Source organism: Sus scrofa, chromosome 3, assembly GCF_000003025.6.
Source record: "Sus scrofa isolate TJ Tabasco breed Duroc chromosome 3, Sscrofa11.1, whole genome shotgun sequence".
Lineage (NCBI taxonomy): Eukaryota > Metazoa > Chordata > Mammalia > Artiodactyla > Suidae > Sus > Sus scrofa.
Window position 1 is genome coordinate 5,456,638 of NC_010445.4, and position 21,643 is coordinate 5,478,280.

Here is a 21,643-nt window from a genome sequence, read left to right on the forward strand (position 1 = left end):
GAGGCTGCATTCTGTGCCCAGAGAGGCCTGGCCCTTCCTGCCCCAGGATGGCCCTGCCCCCGTGGGCTTCTCTCCCGGCCCTTCATGTCGGCTGCGGCCCATCTCCTGCTGGAGCGTAAGGGGGCTCTTCCCGGCCCCGTCCTCAGGCTCCCTCCGGCCACCCAGGGGCAGCTCTCTGACGCCAGCCATGACCACCGTGCAGGCAGCAGGTGGGAGCCACTGCGGGGGGTGGGGGGGCCTGGCCAGAGGAGGGCAGGGGGAGGGGGTGGAGAGGGGGACCCCCATGAGAGGCAGGGCCCATGACAACACGGTTGCTCCTGCTTCCCTTGGCGGCCTGCACGAGAACTGGGTTGTGGGTGATTCTGGCAAAGCAGAATAACAACCGAGACCCTCCAGGCCCCTTAAAAATCAGATCTGGGGGTGCTTTCCTGGCCTAAGGAAGTGACCTGGCCTCTCTCCTCGGGACTGGTCATCTGCGCCCCCCCCAGAGGAGATGCCTGCTTCTCACCAAGTCCAGAGCTCTGGCACATGGTGACAAGTTCACCTGGGGGCAGATTTGGAGGGGGAGGCACCTTCTATCCGCCTGAGTAACTCTCCCGGCTGGCGGGGGGCGGAGGGTTTGAGAGGCCCGTCATCCCGCCCCCCCCCCCCCATGCTCTGTAATCACCGAAAAGCACCGCGTGAAGCCCAAAGGCCATTAATCACCTCAGTGAGTGTCTCCCCTGCCGTCTGGTAGTCTTGATTTTATGAAACTGGGAATGGCTTTCTGGAATGATCCAGAAATGATCCAGGCTTTGTCTAGACTGAGGTGAGGGCGGGGGACCCCCTCCTCCCTCCCACAGTCTTTGGACCAGAGCTGTTCTGGAGGCAGAAGGACCTAGGCTTGAACCCTCACCAGCCAGCTGATCCTGGGCAGAGTTCCGTTAAACATGCCTGGGGCACCTGCTATGTTCCCGGCACTGGGGATGCAGAGATGGGACACAAGGGGGTTGGTTCGTGGACTGGCCTCAGCGGGGGACCGATGCGCCTCACCTCCAAGCTGGGGGGTCACCTGGGCATCGCGGCCCCGAGGAAGTGTGAATCCCTGCAGCATCCGCCACACACTCGGAGCGGGACAGACGTTGGTCTCTCCCTGGAATGTCCGTTCAGAAAGGGCGACTCTTGTTCTGGAAGGTGAGGAGGTAACACCGCCCCCTCCGAAGAGCTGTGGTTACAACTCGGCAAGGATGCCGGGCGTCTCCGTGTAAGAAAGCCTGGCTCCGAAGTGGCTTATTCAAGCCACGGGGGAGTCTGCAGAGCAGTCTGGGTGGGGGCGATGTGGTGCTCCCCCAGCAGCCCACTTCCTCTCGCCCCCCTCAACATCCAAACAGGGCTGAGATTTTCTTGTCGCCCCCCCCCACCCCCATCAAGAAATCCTGGAGAGGAGTTCCCATCATGGCTCAGTGGTTAACAAACCTGACCAGCATCCATGAGGACGCAGGTTCGATCCCTGGCCTTGCTCAGTGGGTGAAGGATCCAGTGTTGCTGTGAGCTGTGGTGTAGGTCGCAGGTGTGGCTCGGATCCCGCGTTGCTGTGGATGTGGCGTAGGCTGGCAGCTGTAGCTCCGATTGGACCCCTAGCCTGGGAACCCCCATATGCCACAGGTGTGGCCCTCAAAAGACAAAAAGACAAAAAAAGTCCTGCAGAAGCAGCCTGATCTGTTACTCTGAGTATGGCAGAGATGAAAGGTCATTTTGCATGTTGTTGCCATAAACGTGTTGACGTCCATGTTTTAGCCCGTAACCCGTCTCGATAAATCAGTTACAGCTCTCATTACTGCAGAGCTTTTCAGAGGTTTTGAGCACAGCTTCCCGGTAACTTATTTAAGGTAGAAATTTGCGGTCCCGAATTCACTCTGCTCTTGGGAGCATGGCTAGGAGATGACGACTTCAAGGGATGCTGTCTGTGTTTCAGAGCGTGAGTTAAGTGTGTGCTGCGGGGCAGAATTACGCGGTGGCGGGCACCTCTTAGAGAGTGAAGGGCATGGGTATGGATTTAAACATAGTACTAGGAGTTCCCCCTGTGGCTCAGCAGGTTAAAAACCCGGTTAGTATCCATGAGGATGCAGGTTCGATCCCTGGCCTCGCTCAGTGGGTTAAGGATCTGGTGTTGCCACAGGCTATGGCATAGGTTGCAGTGTGACTCAGATCTGGTGTTGCTGTGGCTGTGGTGGAGGCCGGCAGCTGTAGCTCTGCTTTGACCCCTAGCCTGGGAACCTCCATATGCCTCAGGTGTGGCCCTCAAAAGCAAAAATCTGAAAACCAAAAAAACTTGGCGAGTTGTCTGGTGGCCCAGCAGGTTAAGGATCCGGTATTATCACCGCAGTGGCTTCGGTCACTGCTGTGGCATGATTCAGTCTCTGGCCTGGGAACTTCTGCATGCCATGGGTGTAGCCAAAAAAAAAAAAAAAAACAAAAAAACACCACAAAAAACCAAAACTTATTCAAATTTTATTTTATTGATATTTTATCAATATTTTATTGGTAAAAAATGATAACTATTATCTGAGGTTTCACTGAGTTGTGGCAGTAACCATAGCCAAAATAATACTGAAAAGCCTTAAAATATTGGAACAGTTACCAAAACACAGAGTGAGCAAATGCTGTTTGGAAAGATGCCACGGGCTTTCAATTTGTAAAAAATGTGTCATCTGTAAAGTGCAAACGAGGCCTGCCTGTGTATTACCTGTGATAAGACTGACCGTGTGACTTGCGTGAAATTGCGTGACTTGCGTGAAATTGTGTGACCTGCGTGAAATGGTTTTCTGCGTTGTGTACAAACCTGTGTGCTTCATTTATAAAACATTTAGAAAGATTTGCCTCGTGGAACTGTGAGGCTTACCCCCGGCTTACGACGAAACTTAAAACTCAGTGTTTATCTAAGATAAATGTTTAGCAAATATTTGGGGAAGCCTTTCCCGGGGCCAGGCACTTGTAATCAGTTACAGCCTTGGATTTTGAAATGATATTTGCTTCCTTTTTTTTTGTTTTTGTCACAATCCCAACCATGTGAGGTACTGGCTTCTCGAATGTGCAAGCAGTTCACGTGCTGGGTTCTCAGCCCTTCTCAGAGCCTGGTCCTGGCTTGGGTTTCCTTAGGCTACATGTGAGGAGAGTCTTTGGTGACAGTCAAGGCCTGGAGGACATGGCACCTTCCCCAGCCCCCCTCCAGCCAGCAGCTGTCACGTCCACTGCCCCACCAGGTTCCCTGTTGAGTGCTCGCAGCGAAAACATGTACAGAGCAGTTCAAATCCCATGCGGATGGACGTGGCAATGCCAAAAACCTTTTTTTGTTAATGTACACATGATGTGAAAGTGGATTAGTGGAGTTCTCGCTGTGGCTCAGTGGGTTAAGAACCCAGCAAGTATCCATGAGGATGTGGGTTCGATTCCTGGCCTTGCTCAGTGGGTTAAGGATCTGGCATTGCCGTGAGCTGTGGTGTAGGTTGCAGATGTGGCTGTGGCTGTGGTGTAGGCCAGTGTCTACAGCTCCGATTCAACCCCCAGCCTGGAAACCTCCATATGCCACCGTGCGGCCCTAAACAGAAAACAATGACAAAATCAAACATGGATAAAGAGTCGAATTTCAGGCATCTGAAAAACTGGCAGAGCAAGGTATGTTCCGAGTTTTCTTCAAGAAGAATGTGTTTCTGTTAAAATCAGCTGGCTGACATTTCTCTTGCTCTTGGCCTGGCCATGGGCGCTGGATCTGGGATCCAAAGATCCACCTTCGGAAGCTGGGAGACTGTGGAAAAGTCACGGAGACGCTCTGTGCCTTGGTTTTCTCATCAAGCTATTGAGGGAGGAGTTCCTGTCGTGGCTCAGTGGTTAACGAATCCGACTAAGAACCATGAGGTTGCGGGTTCGATCCCTGGCCTCGCTCAGTGGGTTAAGGATCCGGCGTTACTGTGAGCTGTGGTGTAGGCCAGTGGCTACAGCTCTGATTCGACCCCTAGCCTGGGAACCTCCATATGCCGCGGGAGCAGCTCAAGAAAAAAGGCAAAAAGACAAAAAAAAAAGCTATTGAGGGATGTGGAGGCCCTCCCTCCCGGGGGGGCCCTGAGGATGCACTCAGACAGGAAGCTGCCTGGAGGTGAGGTGACTCAAGAGGCTCACCTTGCTTCCCGTTTCATCAAGACAACAGGAGCAGTCAGGCGAGAGCGCCCCGTCCATCCGTCCACCTGCCCGGGCTCCCATGAGCTCCACTTTCTCCTGCTTCCGTGGGTGACTCGTTGGGGGTCCCAGCAGGGACCCCACCCCTTTACCTCCTCCTTCCCTTTCTCCACATGCCCCCTCTTCTGCAGCCAATTGTTCCCACTGATGTATCACCGTGCTGTTGCTTCCTCTCCCCTTAAAACGCACACACGCTCATCCTCCTACTTCTGACCCCCTCCCGGACAGTCCCACTCTCAGTCCCAACACAGAGTCGCACAGCCCTGCACCGCCTTGCCCGCCTCATCCCCTGAGCCCTTGCCCCTGCTCATCCTCCCCGCAGCACCTGCCACCTTCTAAGACCAGCCCCGCCCCGTTCAAGTGTCAGCTCCTGGAGGTTGGATGCTGCCCGTTTTGTCTGGGGCACAGCATGTCCCTGTGAAGGGCTGTCAGCCGCTGAGAGAGTCTCATCGTTGGGCACACTTTGCTTGGTTGGGGTCCTGCTGCAGACTGGGCGCTGCTCTCCCCACCCGTCCCCTCAGGCTCCTGCTGATCCACCACTGGCACCTGAGCGTGCCCCATATTCACCCAGGGGGTCACCAGGTCTGACGGGCTCTTTGTCCCTCCGCGCCGCATCCACTGCCCCTTTCACCCTTCACGCTGTTGGCAACATCATTTTTCTAACAGCAAGTCGGGGGCTCCTGCCCCGTGCAGGACAGGATGCCACCTCCAACATCTGGGTGCTGCCTTTCCCCCCCTCCTCCCAGTGCCCCTCCCCCGCCCCGCCCCAGCCCCCTCACCTGCCAGAGACCCTCCCAGGCTCCAGCTGCAGCTTTGGTGACTTGGAGTCCTGGGAGGCAGTGGGCCACAGCTCACTGCCTGGAATGCTCGTCCCTTGGGCCAGTCCGTGTTGGCCTTCCAGGTGGGGCGCTCACGGGCACCCCTAACTCCCACCAGGCCAGCCTTGCTGCACTGTCACAGAGAGCTGTCCGTCTGTTGGGCTTCCTACCAGACTGTGCCTTTTTTGTGTCCCCAGGCTTGGCTTGGGGGAGGCTGGGATGGCAGGTGACAATGCAGGAACAAAGGGGAGGGACCTGCTTTGTGGGGAAATCCTGTCAGGACAGGGATTTCCACGCTGGGAGGCACTGCTGGGGAGCAAATCAGTTATTAGAAGAGAAAGGAGCCAGAGGCTATGGACTTGGTTGGAATTTGAGAGCAAACACAGACACTTGAGGAAGAGAAAATTAACTTTGCAATTGAAGGGATATCTGCCAACTTTATTTTGTCTGATAGGAAAGGCTATGCTGCTCTTTGCAAGCCGGCTAGGATGCCTGTCCCATGGGTTAGCGTTAGTGGGCCTGCCCTGAGCCCACTTTTCCTTGCTCCTGAGTGAGGTCAGGGTTGCCCCTCAGTTTTCCCTTGGGCGGCGGGGGGTCCTGGAGTTCAGCTGCTCTCACCCTTTGGGTGATGGGCTCACAGCTGCCCCCAGGAGCACAAGGCCTCCCCACCACAGCCAGGGCCTCTGCTGGCCAGGAAGTCCTCGGCCACTCTCCGCCAGCCTCTCTTCTGGATCTGGCTCTCCTCCCAGGGCCAGCCCAGCTGCTACCTGGCCTGCCGCTGGCTCCTCTCCACAGGATTGCGGGACCACGACCAGGAGATAAAGGACAGATGGGAAGGGCCTCGGAGGAGCTGCACTTGTGATAAAGAAACTCCTCCAAGGTCTCTTCTAAAAAGTTAAAAATGTGGCGGGGTCTGAGAGCTGTCACAGAGCTAGATCAGAGCACAGGTCACACGAGAAAGGCGAGGAGAGCCCCCCAAATGCTGCAGAAGGCCCAGGAATGAGCTGAGGAGCCAAGGCAGGTCAGGGGCTGGAGTTGGCCCATCTTTCTGTTTAAAGTTTTATTACAAACCCATTAAGCACGAGAGCATGTGACAGTCAGCGAGCTTCAGCGAGGGCGTGGGACAGGGCGGCCTCTGCGGTCAAGTTTCGGTCACTCCCCTCTTCTGAGCCTGTCTCCAGGCCACAGACGAGGGACCAGTACCTCCTGGGTTGTCGCGAAGATGACCAACCCGAGAAACAACAGCGGACAGCTCCCGCCACGCGTCATTTAGTTTGTCCCCGACAGGGGAGTTCTTTGTAATCAGTGGCCGCAAGTCCTAAAAATGATCACACGTGATTTGTCAAAAAGAAAACCGAGGGGATGAACATAGGCTGAGCGCGAGCGGACACGGTTCACAGGCACCGTTCGCTTTTTCTTGAAGGAATTTGCGCTTCCCCGGACCCTGGCCGCGCCCCGATCGGTACCCCGGACCGCTCAAAATGCGGAGCCCGGGGCCCCTCCGCCCCGGAGCGGTGACCGCGGAGGGGCGGCCTGGGGACGCGCCCCGCCCGACCCCTCCTCCGCGCCGCCCCTACCCTCCTCCTCGGTGGGTGGGCTCGCGCCCCAGGACGCCCAGTGGGCCAGCGTCTGCGTCCTCCGGGATTGTGCGGATCGGACTTGGCGCTGCGGGGGAGTGCTTGATAAACCAAAAGGTCACGACCCGAGTGCGACGTCTCTGGGCCGTCGGTTGGGGGGAGGGTCTCCTCGCGGCGGGAGGTCTGGGGCGGCGGCCGGGGGATGGGGAGGCCGAGAGGGGAGGCGCGCAGAGTCGCCGCCGACGAGCGCCCTCCGGGCTGGCCGAGGGCGGGCGCGGCCCCTTTAAGACGCCGCCGGCCCCGCCCCGCGCCGCCCCCTGCTGGGAGCCGCACCACGTGACCCGGGTCTTGTGACTGGCGGGGGGAGGCGCGGGGGGAAGCCCGCGGCGCCCGCCTCCAGGGGGCCCAGCCCCGCGCCGCCGCCGCCGCCGCCGCCGCCGCCGCCGCCGCCGCCCGCGAGGACGGGGTCCAGCTGCCGGGCGTCCGGGCGTCCCCGCGAGTCCGAGGCGGAGCCGGAGCGGGAGCGCGAGCAGGAGCCGGGCCGGGCGCGGTGGGCGCCGCCCGCCATGGACCACAAGCCCCTGCTGCAGGAGCGGCCGCCCGCCTACAACCTGGAGGCCGGCCAGGGCGACTTCGCGTGCGGCCCGCACGGCTACGGCGCCATCCCCGCCGCCGCCCCGCCGCCGCCCTACCCCTACCTCGTCACAGGTGGGCCGGGGGCCCGGGGCCGGGGGGCGGGGTGGGGGTCGGGCCGGGACCCGGGCGGGCTGGCGGGCGGGGCGCCGGGCTCGGGGCCCCGGGGCCCCGGGAGCAAACTTTGGGCGGAGTTCGGTGGCGACCTTTAACCCCGAAACCAACTTTTCTCGGGGCGCGGCCGAGGGGAGACCCGGGGCGGCGCCCGCGGGAGGGGTCGGAGGGAAGTCTCCGCGCTGGGAAGCTGAGATCGGCCCCCGAGCCTGGGCGCTGCCCGAGGGCCCTCAGCCCACCTGCGGGGTCGCGCGCCGGGCCCGCCCTTCCCGGGAAGCCTCAACACCTGACTGCAGGTTCACTTCGCTGAGATGCCGCCTGCGAGTCAGCCCCTAATAAAGCCGGAGTGGGCGCTTCGTGGACGCAGCTGTTGTCTTGGTTTTGCAAAGGGGGCGTGTTTTTGGTGGGGGAGGGGGGAGGGCAGGAGCAGTTCCCCGCCGATCCCCGGGTTTCCTCCCTGCCCGCTTCTCATGTGCCTTTCTGCCCACAGGGATACCCACCCACCACCCCAGGGTCTACAACATCCACAGTCGAAATGTCACCCGGTACCCTGCCAATTCCATCGTTGTTGTTGGAGGCTGCCCTGTCTGCAGGTATGTCACAAACCTGGGGGTCCCTGGAGGCCTCTGAGGACACACTTATGAGAACTTCATGAAGGGCTGATGGCTGGGGAGACGGTCTTGGGACAAGCTGCTGACCTGGGATGTGGGAGAGAGTGGCTTCAGTGGTCCTTGAGTCCCCACAGGTTTCATGGGGCAGGGGGGCATGCGGGGTTCCCTTTCCCAGGGAGCTGAGTGCTTTTGGAGCCAGCGAGCCCCAAGTGGTGGGATGCAGAGATTAGCAGTTCTAATGCAGAGATCTCTGGTTCCAGGACCTGCAGGTGGGCTCTGCATTTGATTCTTCAAGATGGTGAAAGGTTTTCTTTTCTGGAGGAGGGAGTTTGAAGTGCGTGGACAGGGGAGCCGAGTCAGATGGCGAGGGCGTTCAAGGAGCTAAGATCCGGGCGGCCTGGGGAGTGACAGCTTCATCCACGTGAGAGGGTCATTAGCTGCATGAGGACAGAAATGCCGAGGTTCTTTGGGGCGGGAGCGATAGTTCCTACCCTCAAACTGGAGCCTCCAGGTCTTCTGGCACCCGTTTATGGGGCCTGAGATGCAGCGACTAGGTGCTTGGTCTGTGTGGGTCCTGAGGGTTCCAGTTGGGTAAGACTTGGTCTCTGTCCTTGGTGGGTTCCAAGGGGCGGACACTTGAGAAAGTCAGGGCTGGCTTGGCAAGGGCGAGTTTTCAGCCTTGCCGTAGGAGGAAGTTGGAGTTGCTGAGATGGAGTTGAGAAACTCTGGTTTACACCTAAGCAATTTCAGAAGTGTGTGTGGAAGGCCCAGCGTAGAATCAGAGGGAAGTCAGCGATTCAGAGTCGCAGGGGCAGCTGTGTGAGAGACGAGGGTCCAGGAAGAAGGGCGTCTGGAAAGGGGGCAGGAGGCCAGTCAGGTGCCTTAACAAGGGGCTGCGGGCAGGAGGAGCCTGCCAGGGGGCCCCTTCTGCAAATCCAAAACGGGTCTCTCCTGACACTGCTGGCAAGACTCTGGTCTTGGGAGAACATGAAGGGCGAGGGGGGGACGATGGCCGCCTCCAGAAGCTGTTTTCTCCATGAGGCACCTGTGAGCCTCCGAGCTGTCAGGGTGGAAGGCACGTGGGTGGGCTTGGAGGAGGGGGTGTGGACGGGTTATAGGCTGCTGGGCAGGGCAGAGGTCAAGGCCAGGTCCCTTGTGAAGAGGGCCACGGGGAATCCTGGGCACAGGGAGGCAGGGGACAGGAAACCCACTGATTGTGGCTTTGAGGCCGGTCCTGGGTGGTGCCCGGAGCCCTGCCATGTGCATGGCCCTTCGGTCCCCGTAGCCCAGCTGGGAGGTTAAGGGCCGTCTTGGGTGGGCATGGTTTCGCGTGTTCTCCTGAGCTGGGGCTCCGGGGTGGGGGTCAGGCTGGCCGGCCAGGAGGAGCGGGAAGGCACCTGGAGCAGAGCCGTCTGCCTGGGCTTCAGCGTCTCCCCGCGGTGCCCAACCCGCCAGAGCTGGGCTCAGAGCCTGCCCTGCCAGCTGGGCGCATTTCCCCGTCTGGGGGATGGCGTGTCTGATGGGACGCTCTGTGGCCTGTGGGTGTGGAGGAGGGGAGACCAGCGGGGCCTGAGGGGCGAGGTGCCCCAGGGCTGCGGAGCTTCCAGCGGCTGCTGGCCGGGGAGCATGTTTCCTGGTCCCCCCTTCCCTAGGGTGGGAGCTGGGTCACAGCGGAGGCCCCCGTCGTGCAGAATGTGGACTCCGCTCTCTGGGGAGGGTCTTGGGCTCGGGTGGGGCACCTGCCACCTGGGAACTGAGTCTCCCTTTTGTTGGGATGGATAACCTCCCTGCTTCTCTGGGCGGTGGGTGCGGCGCGGGAGGGGTGGGTGCTGTGATGACAAGCCTGGGGCCGGAGTTGGGTCCAAACCCTCTGACGTCTCTCCCAGGTGTGTCTTCCACAGGCCCCTGTCTGGCTTGAGGACAGATGCCAGCAGCAAGGTCCCCGACCCCGGCACTTGGGTTCTCCACCCGGGAGTGCCCTCAGTGGCCCGAGCCGGCTTTCCTCCGCCCTGAGTGGCGGGCAGGGCCCGGGCTGCAGGAAGCTCAGCAGTGGTTTGGGGAGTGGGTGTGTGGTCTGTGCGGCAGGGACCATGGGGAGGTTCCCCTGGGAACAGTCTGGGTGGCCGCTGTCTGGCCGGCGTCCTGGGGTTGGGATACAGGCCACTTCTCATGTGACCACACTTCCTCCCGGTCCAGCCCGCCCGCCGGGCTCTGTCCCTGTCCCTCTCTGGTTGCTTGGCAGGAATTTGCCGAAGTCACACGTCTGTGATCCCCTCTGAGGCCTGGCTAAGAGACCTGTACCAGTTGTCACTCTGCCACCGTCTGAGCCTTCCCTTAAGCAGCCTGATCCCATCGTCCCTGTTGAGTCGCTCATTTTTTTCCACCCTAGTAGCGGGGCGAGCATGCGCCTCGTTTCACTCCTGCCCGCCTGCAGCCCCTGTGGACTGAGCACTGCCTTGGCCGGTGGGGCTTGGGCCAGGCTTGGGCCTTTTGGAAGCTGTTCCCCCCGGGGTTGTGGGCTGTCCGTGGATGCAGGATGAGGTGGCAGCACCTTGGGTCAGGGGGCCCTGGGCTGCAGTGAGAGGGCCTCTGTGGAGGGTGCCCCCGGGGGACACAGGTCCAGGGCTGGAAGGTGCATCACCAGAGCAGCAGGTGTGGGGTCTCTGGGTGTTTGACCTTGGGGGTGAGTGAAGAGGTAGAAGAGAGTCTGGGGACAGGTGGGCTCAGGCAACAGCTGTCAAGGCTGGACGCAGCGTGCAGGCCAGGGCACAGTGAAGCCAGGGCTCCAGCCTTGCCCTGAGGAGAGGCCTCCTGTGGCCTGAGCCGGGACTCGTACCTCAGGCTACACGGGGCAGAGGGTGCAGCGCGGGGCCTCGGTCTAGCTGTTCCTGGCCCGGCTGGGGTGGTCCTGTGGGCCGTGGGTGGGCCTCCCGCCGCAGGCAGGGCCGAACCTGGGCAGTTCTGCTCAGGGGGGCCTGGGGCTTCCCAACTGGCCCTGGTGTGGCCGGTGGCTCTGTGGGCTGGTCCTGAGAACCCCTGACAGGTAGCTCCCTGCCCCCATGGGAGGCCAGTTTGTAGTGGGGACCCTGGGCCGCCGGGGGCCAGGCCAGGGTCCCTCCCCAGGGGTTGAGACAGGACCTGGTCTTCTTGCCCTGCCCTCCCTCCTGAGGGGCTTGTCTGGGGGCTGCCCTGCGCTGGGAGGAGGGAGCTTGGGGGTGTGCCAGGAGGGTACCCGTATTAACTGTCGCGGGGGTGGGGTGGGGAGGCCCTGGGCTGGGATCTGGGTTGTTCGCACCCAGGCCACTTGCTGGCTCCCTGTACCGAGGACATGCTGGGACGTGGCAGGGATGCTGTGAGGAAGCCAGAGGTGCTGAGGATGGGAGTCCTGGGTACCTGCCATGCCTGGGCTGCTCTTGGGCCACGGTGCCCCCGTCACGATCGTCACGGGGGCCCCACGCAGCCTGGCCTCCTGAGCAGGTGGGTGTCAGTGAAGTGGAGCGGCCACTTTCTCTGTAGGGTCCAGTCAGTTAAGTGTTTCCAGAATTAGTTCCCTGATTTCGCCAGCTGTGTCCTCCCGCCCCTCTTGCTCTGGGAGGGGGAGGGGTCTTCTGAGCACAGTTAGAGCTGCTAACTCAGTTTGGATCGAGAGTCACGTAATGAAGAGTTGACGCCGTGGACTGACTGGAGCTTCGCAGGGGCTTGGAGAGGAGAGGCTGGCAGGAGGGGCAGGTGTGCGCTGCAGCCTGGTGAGGTGTCGCTGAATCAGGATTGGCCTAGGGACCGGATTGTGTGTCTCACTTCAGAAAACTGGATTTTTAAAAGCTGTGAGTCACATCAGCACTGCTTTTGAGATCTAGGCAGTACCTATAGTCAAACATTAACGTTTCTGCAGCAAGACACAAATATCCCCATTAAGTGGGTACATTAAGACTATAAATGGCCACACACATGGCTGCCAGGTGCGTCTGTTACTTCTGGAGCTCTTGGCATTTGCAATTGTGGGTAAGAGGTGTGGACTTTTAGGGTGGCAGGTGGACTTGTAGGTGTGGTCCCTGTGGACCTCTGTGCTCAGAGGCTCCTGCTGACCGGCCAGATGCTGTCTCCACTCTTGAGCTGGGAAGCTGTGTGTGTGTGTGTGTTTGGTGGCATGGGGTGGTGTCTGGCCATGGTTCTTGGTAGAAGGGGCCTGGCTCTGGGGCAGACGCACTGGCAGGGACGAGATTGTGCCCATATCGTTTGCTGAACGGAAGGGCAGTGGCCTTGCTCTCCCCAGACACGGCGGAGGAGAGGGCGTAGGTTCTTGTCCTCATCAAACCTGATTCTTGAGGGCATCAGACAGGGAGGCCCAAGCTGCCAGTGCAGCTCTGGCTCCAGTGAATGATGGGTCTGGACAGAACCCACCGCGGGTGAAGCGAGGGTGTGTGTGGGCCTCCCCAGGTCGGTCGGCCTATTGCTGGGCGTCTGCTCAGGTGGGGCCAGCCCACTGGCCTGGCAGGGAGGGCCCTGCTGGCTCTCTCCGGCTTCAGACAACAGTGCAGACCAGGGTCTGGCTGGAGACTTAGGGAAGAGGCAGGTGAGTGCTGGTGCTGTGTGACATTTGACCCCAGAGGACAGGAGCAAGTGGCAGTTGCGGGGACTGGGTTCCTTCACTGTGGGGAGACAGCCCCACTCAGAGGGCTTTGTCCAGCCAGGGGTGCTGGGTGCCCGTTGGCACCACTTCCAGGGCACCCAGGACAGCAGGGCAGGACCCAGCCGCCTCCCAGGCCTCTCCTGGAGCCTTGGGGCAGACGCTCTGGGATCTAGGCTCTGCCTGGGAACAGCTTTGATCTGTGAGCTACACAGAGTGTCTAGTCTGGTGGGCACTGAGGTAGTCACTGTCCTCAGGCCTCACTGGTCCCTGGAGGGGACACTGGGCCAGGCACCCTGGTGACTTTTGAGGGCAGGCTTCTCGGGAAGGTTCTCTGCTGGTGCAGGTGTGAGGCCCGGGGTTCAGGTCTCTGCTCTGCTTCTCACTTGGACATTCTGGGGAGTTCAGTGGGTGTAGATGTGGGGTGGGGGCGGGTGGGGGGAGCAGGGAGGGGCCTGGCTGGGGCCGTGGCTCCTCGAGTGGGAGCTGCTGTGGAAGTGGCCCCAGTAGCCTGAATAGTGGTGGGAGCTGCTGGCCATGACCCTGGACAGAGCGTCATGTACACCTGTGTGGGGACACAGGGGTGGCTCAGGGCCTTTCTGAAGCCCTGCCCCTCCTTGGCAGTGTGGCCTCAGGTGCTTTCTCTGCTGGGTCTTCTGACTCCCCCCCCCCTCCCCCGGCCGGGCGGGCGGGGCCGAGCAGCCTCTGTCGTCTTAGAAAGGGGCCTGTGTGGGGAGTTTGGTACAGTCTCTTGTAAGGACAGTAACTGCTGGGGGATGCAGACCAGCTGTGAGCTTCCCCTTGGAACGGGGGCGGCAGAGCTTGGCAGGGCTTCTCAGCCTCGGCTCACCCTCCTGGAAGGGAGAGGTGGTCCGCGAGGTCAGAGCTCCCCTAGGGAGGTGCTGCGGACGGGGAGGGGAGGGGCATCGAGCCCATGACCCCCCAGGGCCGGGGGCCGGCTCCCCAGGGCTTCGGGAGCTGACCTCCCGCCTCCGCCGGCAGCGCCCTGGCGTTGGCTCCTCACAGCCGCGGCCTCAGGTCGCCAAGTCTTGTCCGGGCCCAGAGGTGGTGGGCAGACACTGTCCCCGCCGGGGTCAGGGCCTCCTCCCCATAGCGCCCCCTGGCGGCCGGGCCTCGGCTGCAGCCGGGCCGCGGGTCTCCCTCTGGTGCCGCTGGGCGGGGGTTTCCTGGAGCCGATTCCGCGGCTCTTGCCCGTCTTGGGGCCTTGTCAATCAGGAGATGCCGGTGGCGACCTCAGGTCTCCCACCTGTGCTCGTTGGCACGTGGTTTGGGGGTGTCCCCTAGCATCTCAGGGATCATATATGGTGCACGTCTGAGGTATATGCCAACTTTTCCAAAGGGGACGCTCTGAGATGAAATTTCTCAAGTGGCACCGTGTGAACACGGCTGATTTTAGTCCTTCATTAAAATCTGCTCCCGCCAGCAATAAACAAATCCCCTGAACTCCAAATTACGGCTATTTTTGGAATTTCCTTTTAGGGAATGGAAAAAAAAAGTCTGAAACCTTTCAGTGTTGGGGGAAAAAATACTCTAAACGTGACTTGGTTTGTTCTTTTCAGAGACGTAAGCGTTTTTATAGAAGCTGGCATTTGCCTCTTGTTCCCCGTTGCAGAAGACGTGTGGCAGATGCTGGGACAGTTGCTCCTGGCTCCGCCCCTGCACAGCGCTGAGGGCGGGGCTCTGGGCGGGGCGCGGGGTCGGGCCTCACGCGCGCGTGCGCCCTCTCTCCGCAGGGTCGGGGTTCTGGAGGACTCCTTCACCTTCCTGGGCATCTTCTTGGCCATCGTCCTGTTCCCCTTTGGGTTCATCTGCTGTTTCGCCTTGAGGAAGCGAAGATGCCCCAACTGTGGCGCCAACTTTACTTAAAGGGAACTCCACACGTGGCTTTCCTACTCCCAGCTCTCTTTTTCTAATGTAAATGTTGTGTACAATAGCTTTATTTGATTAATCTTCAGGACTGTTTTGTAAAGTGGTGGGTGGCTTGGGCGCCGCGAGGAGCCGGTTTCGGGGAGTGTGGACGCGCAGCAGCAGCACTGCTCCCAGGGTTAATGACCGCTCAGTCAAGCACTGCTTTTATTTTTTGCAGTCTTCAATTTGAGAAAGGTGAGAAATACTGTTTTAAATAAATGAGATCCATACCGTTGTTTACCTGGTTTTGCTTATTCAGTGTTTGCGCACTGCTGCTTCCAAGCTTTGTTATGGAGAAAACACAAACACACACACACACACACACACACGAGGGTATAGTGTAAGACACCCATCACCCGACTTAACACTATCTGGTTCACCTTCTTACTCCTCGGTAGGCATTTACAGCTCCAAACTGGGCTTGTGCTCCAGTTTTTATTATCGTAATGAGACAATACCTTGCCATTTCGAGAGCACGCACCTCCATGCCCAGGACCTAAAGGCAAGCCCTCCCACACAGCTCAGTGACCGCTGTGGTCCCTTCCGCCAAGGTGCACATGGGTTGGGTGGGCCCGCAGAGGGCATCTGGCTGCTCCAGGCCCTATGCTCTCCCTGTAACACGGCAGGAGGCCCCCGATGGTGGAGCACTGGGGAACAGGCTGTGGTGATGCCCCCTCCACCCCCTTTGCCCTTATTAACAAGCCTCCAAAGCCCACACCCCTCCTTCGCCAGTGAGGGCCTGGGGGTGGGCTTTCATCCCCATCCTATCCTCCAGCCTCCAAACTGGGTCTCGTCCCTGCAGCCAGAGACGCCCTCTGATTCCCTCCCAAAACCCAGCTTCCCCGTGCACAGTGGCGGGTCCCAGCTGAAGTGCAGCCCCCAGTCAGCTCGGTGAGAGCACCTAGGGTTTCTACACAGACCTTAGGGTGGCACAGCCTGGTGGGTTTTCATTGCTCATTCCGGCTGGTAACGCACAACTCCTAAATTCAGGACCTCTTTGAAATTGGTGGTGTGATACCATGGCGGTGATGAGAGAAAGGTGAATTCTCGGTGCTCTAGAGCTGTGTCTACAGCAGTCCTGGGGAGTGGGGGGATTCTCTATCTTGCTTGGGTGGGGCTACATTTGATTAAGCAAAAATTTAAACGTTTTTAAGTTCAAACATTAGATTTTATACAATATTCTCATACTTTATATTGCTTAAGATGATTTGCATGCCGGGACGCAAATTTACATAGTATTTTCCTTGAATATCATAATGCTCTGTCAGCACATCATGCTTTATAAAATAAAACCGATCTCATTTGCTTTTCCGGGGCAGAAAGCCAGTCATGAAAGCATCAACAATCCCTTATTCTGACTTTTAAAAAAATAATCAGGTGTTGCTGCTGTGGCGCGACGGGATCAGCGGTGTCTCTGCAGCACGGGGACACAGATTTGATCCCTGGCCCGGGACTGCAGGTGACTCGGGTGGCCAAAAAAAGAAAAAAATTACCAAAAAATGATACAGTAAGGATTGGAACCAAATTTACTGTTTTTGAGCAGAATGGGAAGAAGATGTTTTAAGTGGTTGAGTTGATCATTATCACCGATTAAAAAAAAACACGTAAACCCAGCTGATTGAAAGAAAAATGTGTAAACCTGACTATGTTCAATTAGAAAATGCGCTGATTTGCTCGAGGAGAGTACACTGAAGTTCAGGCACCCTCTGGTGAAGCTTTGCACCAGTACAGCACTTATCAAACGTATACACTTATCGTTTTGCAGGTGAGAACTGAACAGGTGCCGGAGATCCCACGGCCGGCTTTTCATCAAATGATGGGTGCTGACCGGTCATTCGTCACTGTCGGCCGGAGTTTCACAGTAGCAAAGGGGTTTTCTCCACTGTGGGGGAGGGAAAAAAAAATGTTGGCAGAAATACTACAAGACGGGTTGGATCTGAAAAGAGCAAATAACTATTGCTTTTGCTTTGTAAAATTGTATGGCTTATATAAATTCCAGACATTCTCTGAACATGAGCGTTTTGCCACGCTGCCCATTACAGAACTATCCAGAGTTTTAAGCTTTTATTTTATTTTTTGGCTGTGCCCATGGCACATGGAAATTGCCAGGCCAGGAATCGAACCTGTGCTACAGCAGCAACCCAAACCACCGTGGTGACGCCACCAGGCCCTTAACCTGCTGCGCCACCAGGGGAAGTCCAGAGTTTTAAACATTTTTGAGAGGCGAGCCTGCCTCTGGATGGGGTGGGGTGGGGTGGGAGAGCCATCTAGGAATGGGACTGGATTATTAGGTTCCAAGTGTGCTGTGTGACAAGGGGACCTCCATTCTGGGTCAGGGCAGATGCTGGGCAGGTCCTGCTCCCCAGAGGACCCCACCGGCTGGAGGCCTCTCTCAGGATCAGGCCTCCTGGGCTGCATGAGCAGGAAGGCCCTTGAGGAAGTTAACCTACCTGAGAAAAGGTGGCTTTGCAATCCCATTTGTGTCACTCTGTGGGAAAGAGAAAGAAAGATGAAGTTTATGAAAAGCTCATGAAATTGGAACATTGTTGTTATTATTGTTTCGTCTTTTTAGGGCCGCACCCGTGGCATACGGAAGTGCCCAGGCTAGGGGTTGAATCAGAGCTGTAGCCACTGGCCTATGCCACAGCCACACCAGATACAAGCTGCGTCTGCGACCTACACCACAGCTCATGGCAACGCCAGAGCCTTAACCCACTGAGCGAGGCCAGGGATCGAACCCGTGTCCTCATGGATGCCAGACAGATTCGTTTCCGCTGAGCCACAACAGGAACTCCCAAAATTGGGACATTTTAAATGAGACCCCAAGGTAAAGACACCTAAAGCATTAAGGGATTGTTCAAAGCTACACATGTTTCCAAGTGCCCTGGCGTCTCCATTCATTTGAGATGAGCCATGTAAATTCACTCAGGAGATGAAAGGCAAGGACAGAATGCAGTCCACAACTTGGGAGGGTCTCCACTAATGCAGAATGTCTTAGAAAACTCAGGGTCTGCTGCTCCTTGCCTGTGGTCATTCACGTGCAGAGCTGTCGTGATTAAGGTTGGCTTTGGGGAGCCCAGCTCTGAACGATGCAGGAGGCACAGTAAGACAACCTTGGTGGCTTTTGGTGCCTGTAGACTGGTGCCAACTGCTCACCAGAGATCTTGTAGGAAGTTCCATGAAGTGCGGGACAGAGAAGATAGACTCGTGGGGGCACTGCCTTTGCTTTCGGGCATTGCCAGAGCCCGCGTGGAGCCCCAGCTTCCAGCTCCCAGGGACGGGGGTCTCTGAGGGTGGCCAGGGACCCGGTGTGCGCGTCCTCTTTCCCTCATTCCACAAAGACTGGGCTTCAACTTGTTCTGGCTGTTGTGGGAAGTCACTGGCCCCAGCTGGCGCGCTTGCGCAGATGGCCGTCCAGGAGAGGGCAGTGTAACGCTGTCTGACCAGCCGGCCGCCAGGGGACTGCCCGGGTCCTCCCCTTCCTGGTCTAGCCTCCAGCCCAGCCACACCCGGAGGGTGAAGCCAGGGCCTCTCTAGTGCTGCTGGACTCAGAGACTCAAGGCAGAAGGGGGGCACTGGGAATACTTCAGACCTGCACCTGCTGTCTCCAGGGCTCTGGGGACCTCATACCTTGACCTTGAACCCTGGGGCCAGTGAGGTCATCCCGAGGGGGAACCCCAGCCCCCAGAGACAGGCAGCCCAGCACCCAGTTCAGTGTCTGCTTCTCATCCCTGAGGCACAGAGCAGCCCCGCTCTTAGCACGTGCTCACAGGACCTCACGTGGCTGCAAAGAGGCGCCCCCCGCCCAGGGCGCGCTGGCCTTCCCGTCATTTCGGGTACAGCATTCATGCTGTCGGTGACTACAGGCCAATGCATGATTTATTTTAAAAACACCCCAGGATGCCTGCCATGCAGTCTCACCTGTGCCCAGAGGGCTGGCCTCCGCCTACCACCCAGGCCGTGACGGGCGGGTCCGGAGGGCGGCTGCGACCTCTGGTCTGAAAAGCGCCCTTCCCGCTGAGCCGGACTCCCAGCAGCCCCTGCGGGCTCCGGCAGCGAAACCACCCTGCGACCCAACACTGCCCCTCCCCTGAGGTTCCCGAACTGGGAGCGGGAGACCCCCCGCGGCAGCACCCCAGCCACCTCGAGGCAGAAACCACGGAGACCGACTAGAAACGGCGGATTCACGAACTGCGTCATCTGGGTGACAGGACATTTCGAGCAACAAGGGCAGAGGCGGGAGGGCACAGCAGCTCTTCAGTCGGCACCGGGGGCCACCTGGGGATGCTCTGTCCGCAGAGCCCCAACATCCATCAACGGGAGCGACATCAAGCAAAATACACGGACACAATCGAACCAGTGTTTCCTGAGGTCCGTCTCAGAAATGGAAATAAAAGCAAAAATAAACAAACGGGACCTAACCAAACGAAGGAGCTTTTGCACAGCAGAGGAAAACCATGAACGAAACCCAAAGATGACCTGCAGGATGGAAGAAAATATTTGCAAACGATGCAACCAAAAAGGCTTAATTTCCAAACTATACAGACAGCTCATACAACAAAATGAACAACCCAATCCAAAAATGGGCAGAAGACTTAGACATTTATGCAAAGAAGACACACGGCCGAGAGACACATGAAAAAATGCTCAACATCGCTAGTTACTAGAGAAATGCAATCAAAACTACAATGAGGTACCACCTCACACGAATCAGGCCATCATTAAAAAGCCTACAAATAACCGAGTTTCCCATCGTGGCGCAGCAGAAATGAATCCAATTAGGAACCATGAGGTTGGGGTTCCATCCCTGGCCTCCCTAAGTGGGTGAAGGATCTGGCGTGGCTGTGGCGTAGGTCAGCAGCTACAGCTCCAATGGAACCCCTAGCCTGGGAACCTCCATATGCCTCGGGTGCAGCCCTAAAAAGCAAAACAAACAACAAACAAAAAGCCTACAAATAACAAATGCTGGAGAGGGTGTGGAGAAAAGGGATCCTTCCTGCCACTGTTGGTGGGAATGTAAATTGGTGCAGCCACTGTGAAGAACAGTACGGAGGTTCCTTAAAAAAACTAAAACCAGATTTACCATATGATCCAGCAATCCCACTCCTGCGCATACATCTGGACAAAATTATGATTTGAAAAGATACATGCACCCCAGTGTTCATAGCAGTACTATTCACAATAGCCAAGACATGGAAACAACTAAATGTCCACTGACAGATGAATGGATAAAGAAGATGTGGTTACAACAGACTACTCCTCAGCCATGAAAACAAACAAAATACTGCCATTTGCAGCAACGTGGATGGACCTAGAGATGATCAAACTGAGTCAGAGAAAGACAAATGTGATATCACTTAAATGTTTATATATGTGTATCTATATATCTCTCAATCACTCAGCTGCACACCTGAAACCAACTTTGCAAATCCCTGTATTTCAGTGACAGAAAAGGAGGGACAACGGCCTCTAAGGGAGCAGCAGCAGAACCACAGGAGGACTCAATTCTGTCACGCAAGGCGAGACCAGATAGGTCTGGACATGCAAGGCCGTGTCCAGAGGGGGCAGTCTGGACTGTGAGATGGGACAGCAGCGGGAACTCCGGGGGAGGGGGGGGCTGGTAACGTTCCAGTTTTTGACTGGGTGTTGGTTATATGGAGTTGCTTTGTCTAAAGCACTTTCTGTGTGATGCTCTCCAGTGGTCACTTGAAATAAGGGACATTTTCCACAAAGGCTTCCTCTTCAACTTCTTCCGCCGAGCGGACTGCCCTCCTCGCCCCTGCCCCCTCTACAGAGGCGCCTTCTTCAACCAGAGAGCAGCTCCCGTCCCCAGGAAGTGTCCTGGGCATCTCCCCCCAGCCCCCAATATGCTGCCCCCCTCCCTGGCCCAGCGGGAGCCCACCCCTCCACTGCCTCTCAGACTGCGCCGGGGCTTGGGGTCGCCTTGGTCCCGTGTGTCCCTGGTCCTGATCGGGGCCGTCTCCTCTGCCCCCTCAGTCCACACAGCATGTGCCTGGAACACGGCTGGAGCGGGGCTGCTGGCCCCACCACCCACTGGGGACGTGGATCCTCACGTGTGTCGGGGACTCAGACCATACAAGACACGGCTCGGAACCAGTCCCTTACAGACGCAGCCTGCTGCGGGTTCTTCGTACCCTCAGCAGCCAGCACGGTGCCAGCCCATGTGCACTCAGGGTGGGCCACCCTGGAAGGGGCGGGACTGGACGCAAACAAAACCCATGGCTGGCGACTGGCCGCGAGGGAAGTGTCTTTCCCTACCAAAAGCCCCAAGTCCACCTGGAGGACACACTTGCTGACTGTCACCTGGGGTCCGTCCCCTGCTTCCCTGGCTGTCCAGGTTTCTGCTTGGGGCCACCCATGTGCCTTGAAGGGGACTCAGGCCCAGCTCATGGGTGGCCCTGGTCAGCCTGGAACCAGGACCATCCTGCATGGCCCGAGTCCTGGACGCTGGCAGATGCGCAGGGACCCTCTGCCTCCCTTTGGGAAGGAGCCCGCACTTCAGGAAAGGGCCCTGGAGCATCCTCGGTGCCACCATCTCTGGAGGCTGCTAGGTTCTGTGATGCCAGCGCCAACACGCAGCACTAACAGCTCAGTCCTCAGCTCCCAGTTCACTACCTCTGACCCAGGTCAACCCCTTTATTCCTGAAATGGGGAAGGGCAGCCCAGATGGGGGCAAGCCCACTGCCCAGGGCCACGGAGCTCTTTTCTGAACCCCAGGGGCCCGCCGGGTGGAGGCGTGGACAAAGTCCCAGGCAGGGCGGCAGAGCAGCTCTGACAAGTCGGAAAGGTGCTTTGAAATTCAAGTGTGTGTTTGAGGGCTTAGTTTCTCAATAGCTTTTTAAGGCCCAGTTATCCGATTACTTCAAACCCGCTGTGACTAAGGCAGAGGACATGCGACCAGCCCCGGCCCCTGAGGGAGGAGATGGATCTGATCTCGAGTTGCAGCGTCACAGCGCAGCTGGGGGGGGACCGCCCAGGCCCGTGGCTTCAGGAACTTCTCTGGTGGGCGGCTCCCAGGGTCAGTGCCCAGCAAACTCAACACCCTGGGGGTCCCGATGGTGAAACACAATTCTGTGTAATGGACAGAAGGTGACGGCTGTT

The 21,643-nt window shown here is 58.2% G+C and overlaps 2 protein-coding genes across 3 annotated transcripts in view; one reads left to right on the top strand and one right to left on the bottom strand.

Moving 5' to 3' along the window:
- Positions 6,972–14,761, top strand: BRI3 (brain protein I3). Of its 2 annotated transcripts, none has more exons than XM_021086093.1 (3): positions 6,972–7,315; positions 7,845–7,947; positions 14,347–14,761. In XM_021086093.1, exons 1-3 carry the CDS (start codon positions 7,174–7,176, stop codon positions 14,477–14,479), a joined length of 378 nt encoding a protein of 125 aa, XP_020941752.1. In that variant the 5' UTR covers positions 6,972–7,173; the 3' UTR covers positions 14,480–14,761. The 2 variants fall into 2 exon arrangements, with proteins under 2 accessions (XP_020941752.1, XP_020941753.1); XM_021086094.1 differs by lacking the exon at positions 6,972–7,315 and adding an exon at positions 7,501–7,732.
- The window catches only part of BAIAP2L1 (BAI1 associated protein 2 like 1), a 95,622-nt gene continuing 89,646 nt past the window's right edge, over positions 15,668–21,643 (bottom strand). Inside the window, exons 13-14 of the mRNA XM_003354447.4 lie at positions 16,972–17,009; positions 15,668–16,403 (exon numbers count right to left, since the gene is read on the bottom strand). Coding sequence (XP_003354495.2) covers positions 16,331–16,403; positions 16,972–17,009 — 111 coding nt within the window. The 3' untranslated portion in view covers positions 15,668–16,330. The remainder of the gene's footprint in view (positions 16,404–16,971; positions 17,010–21,643) is intronic.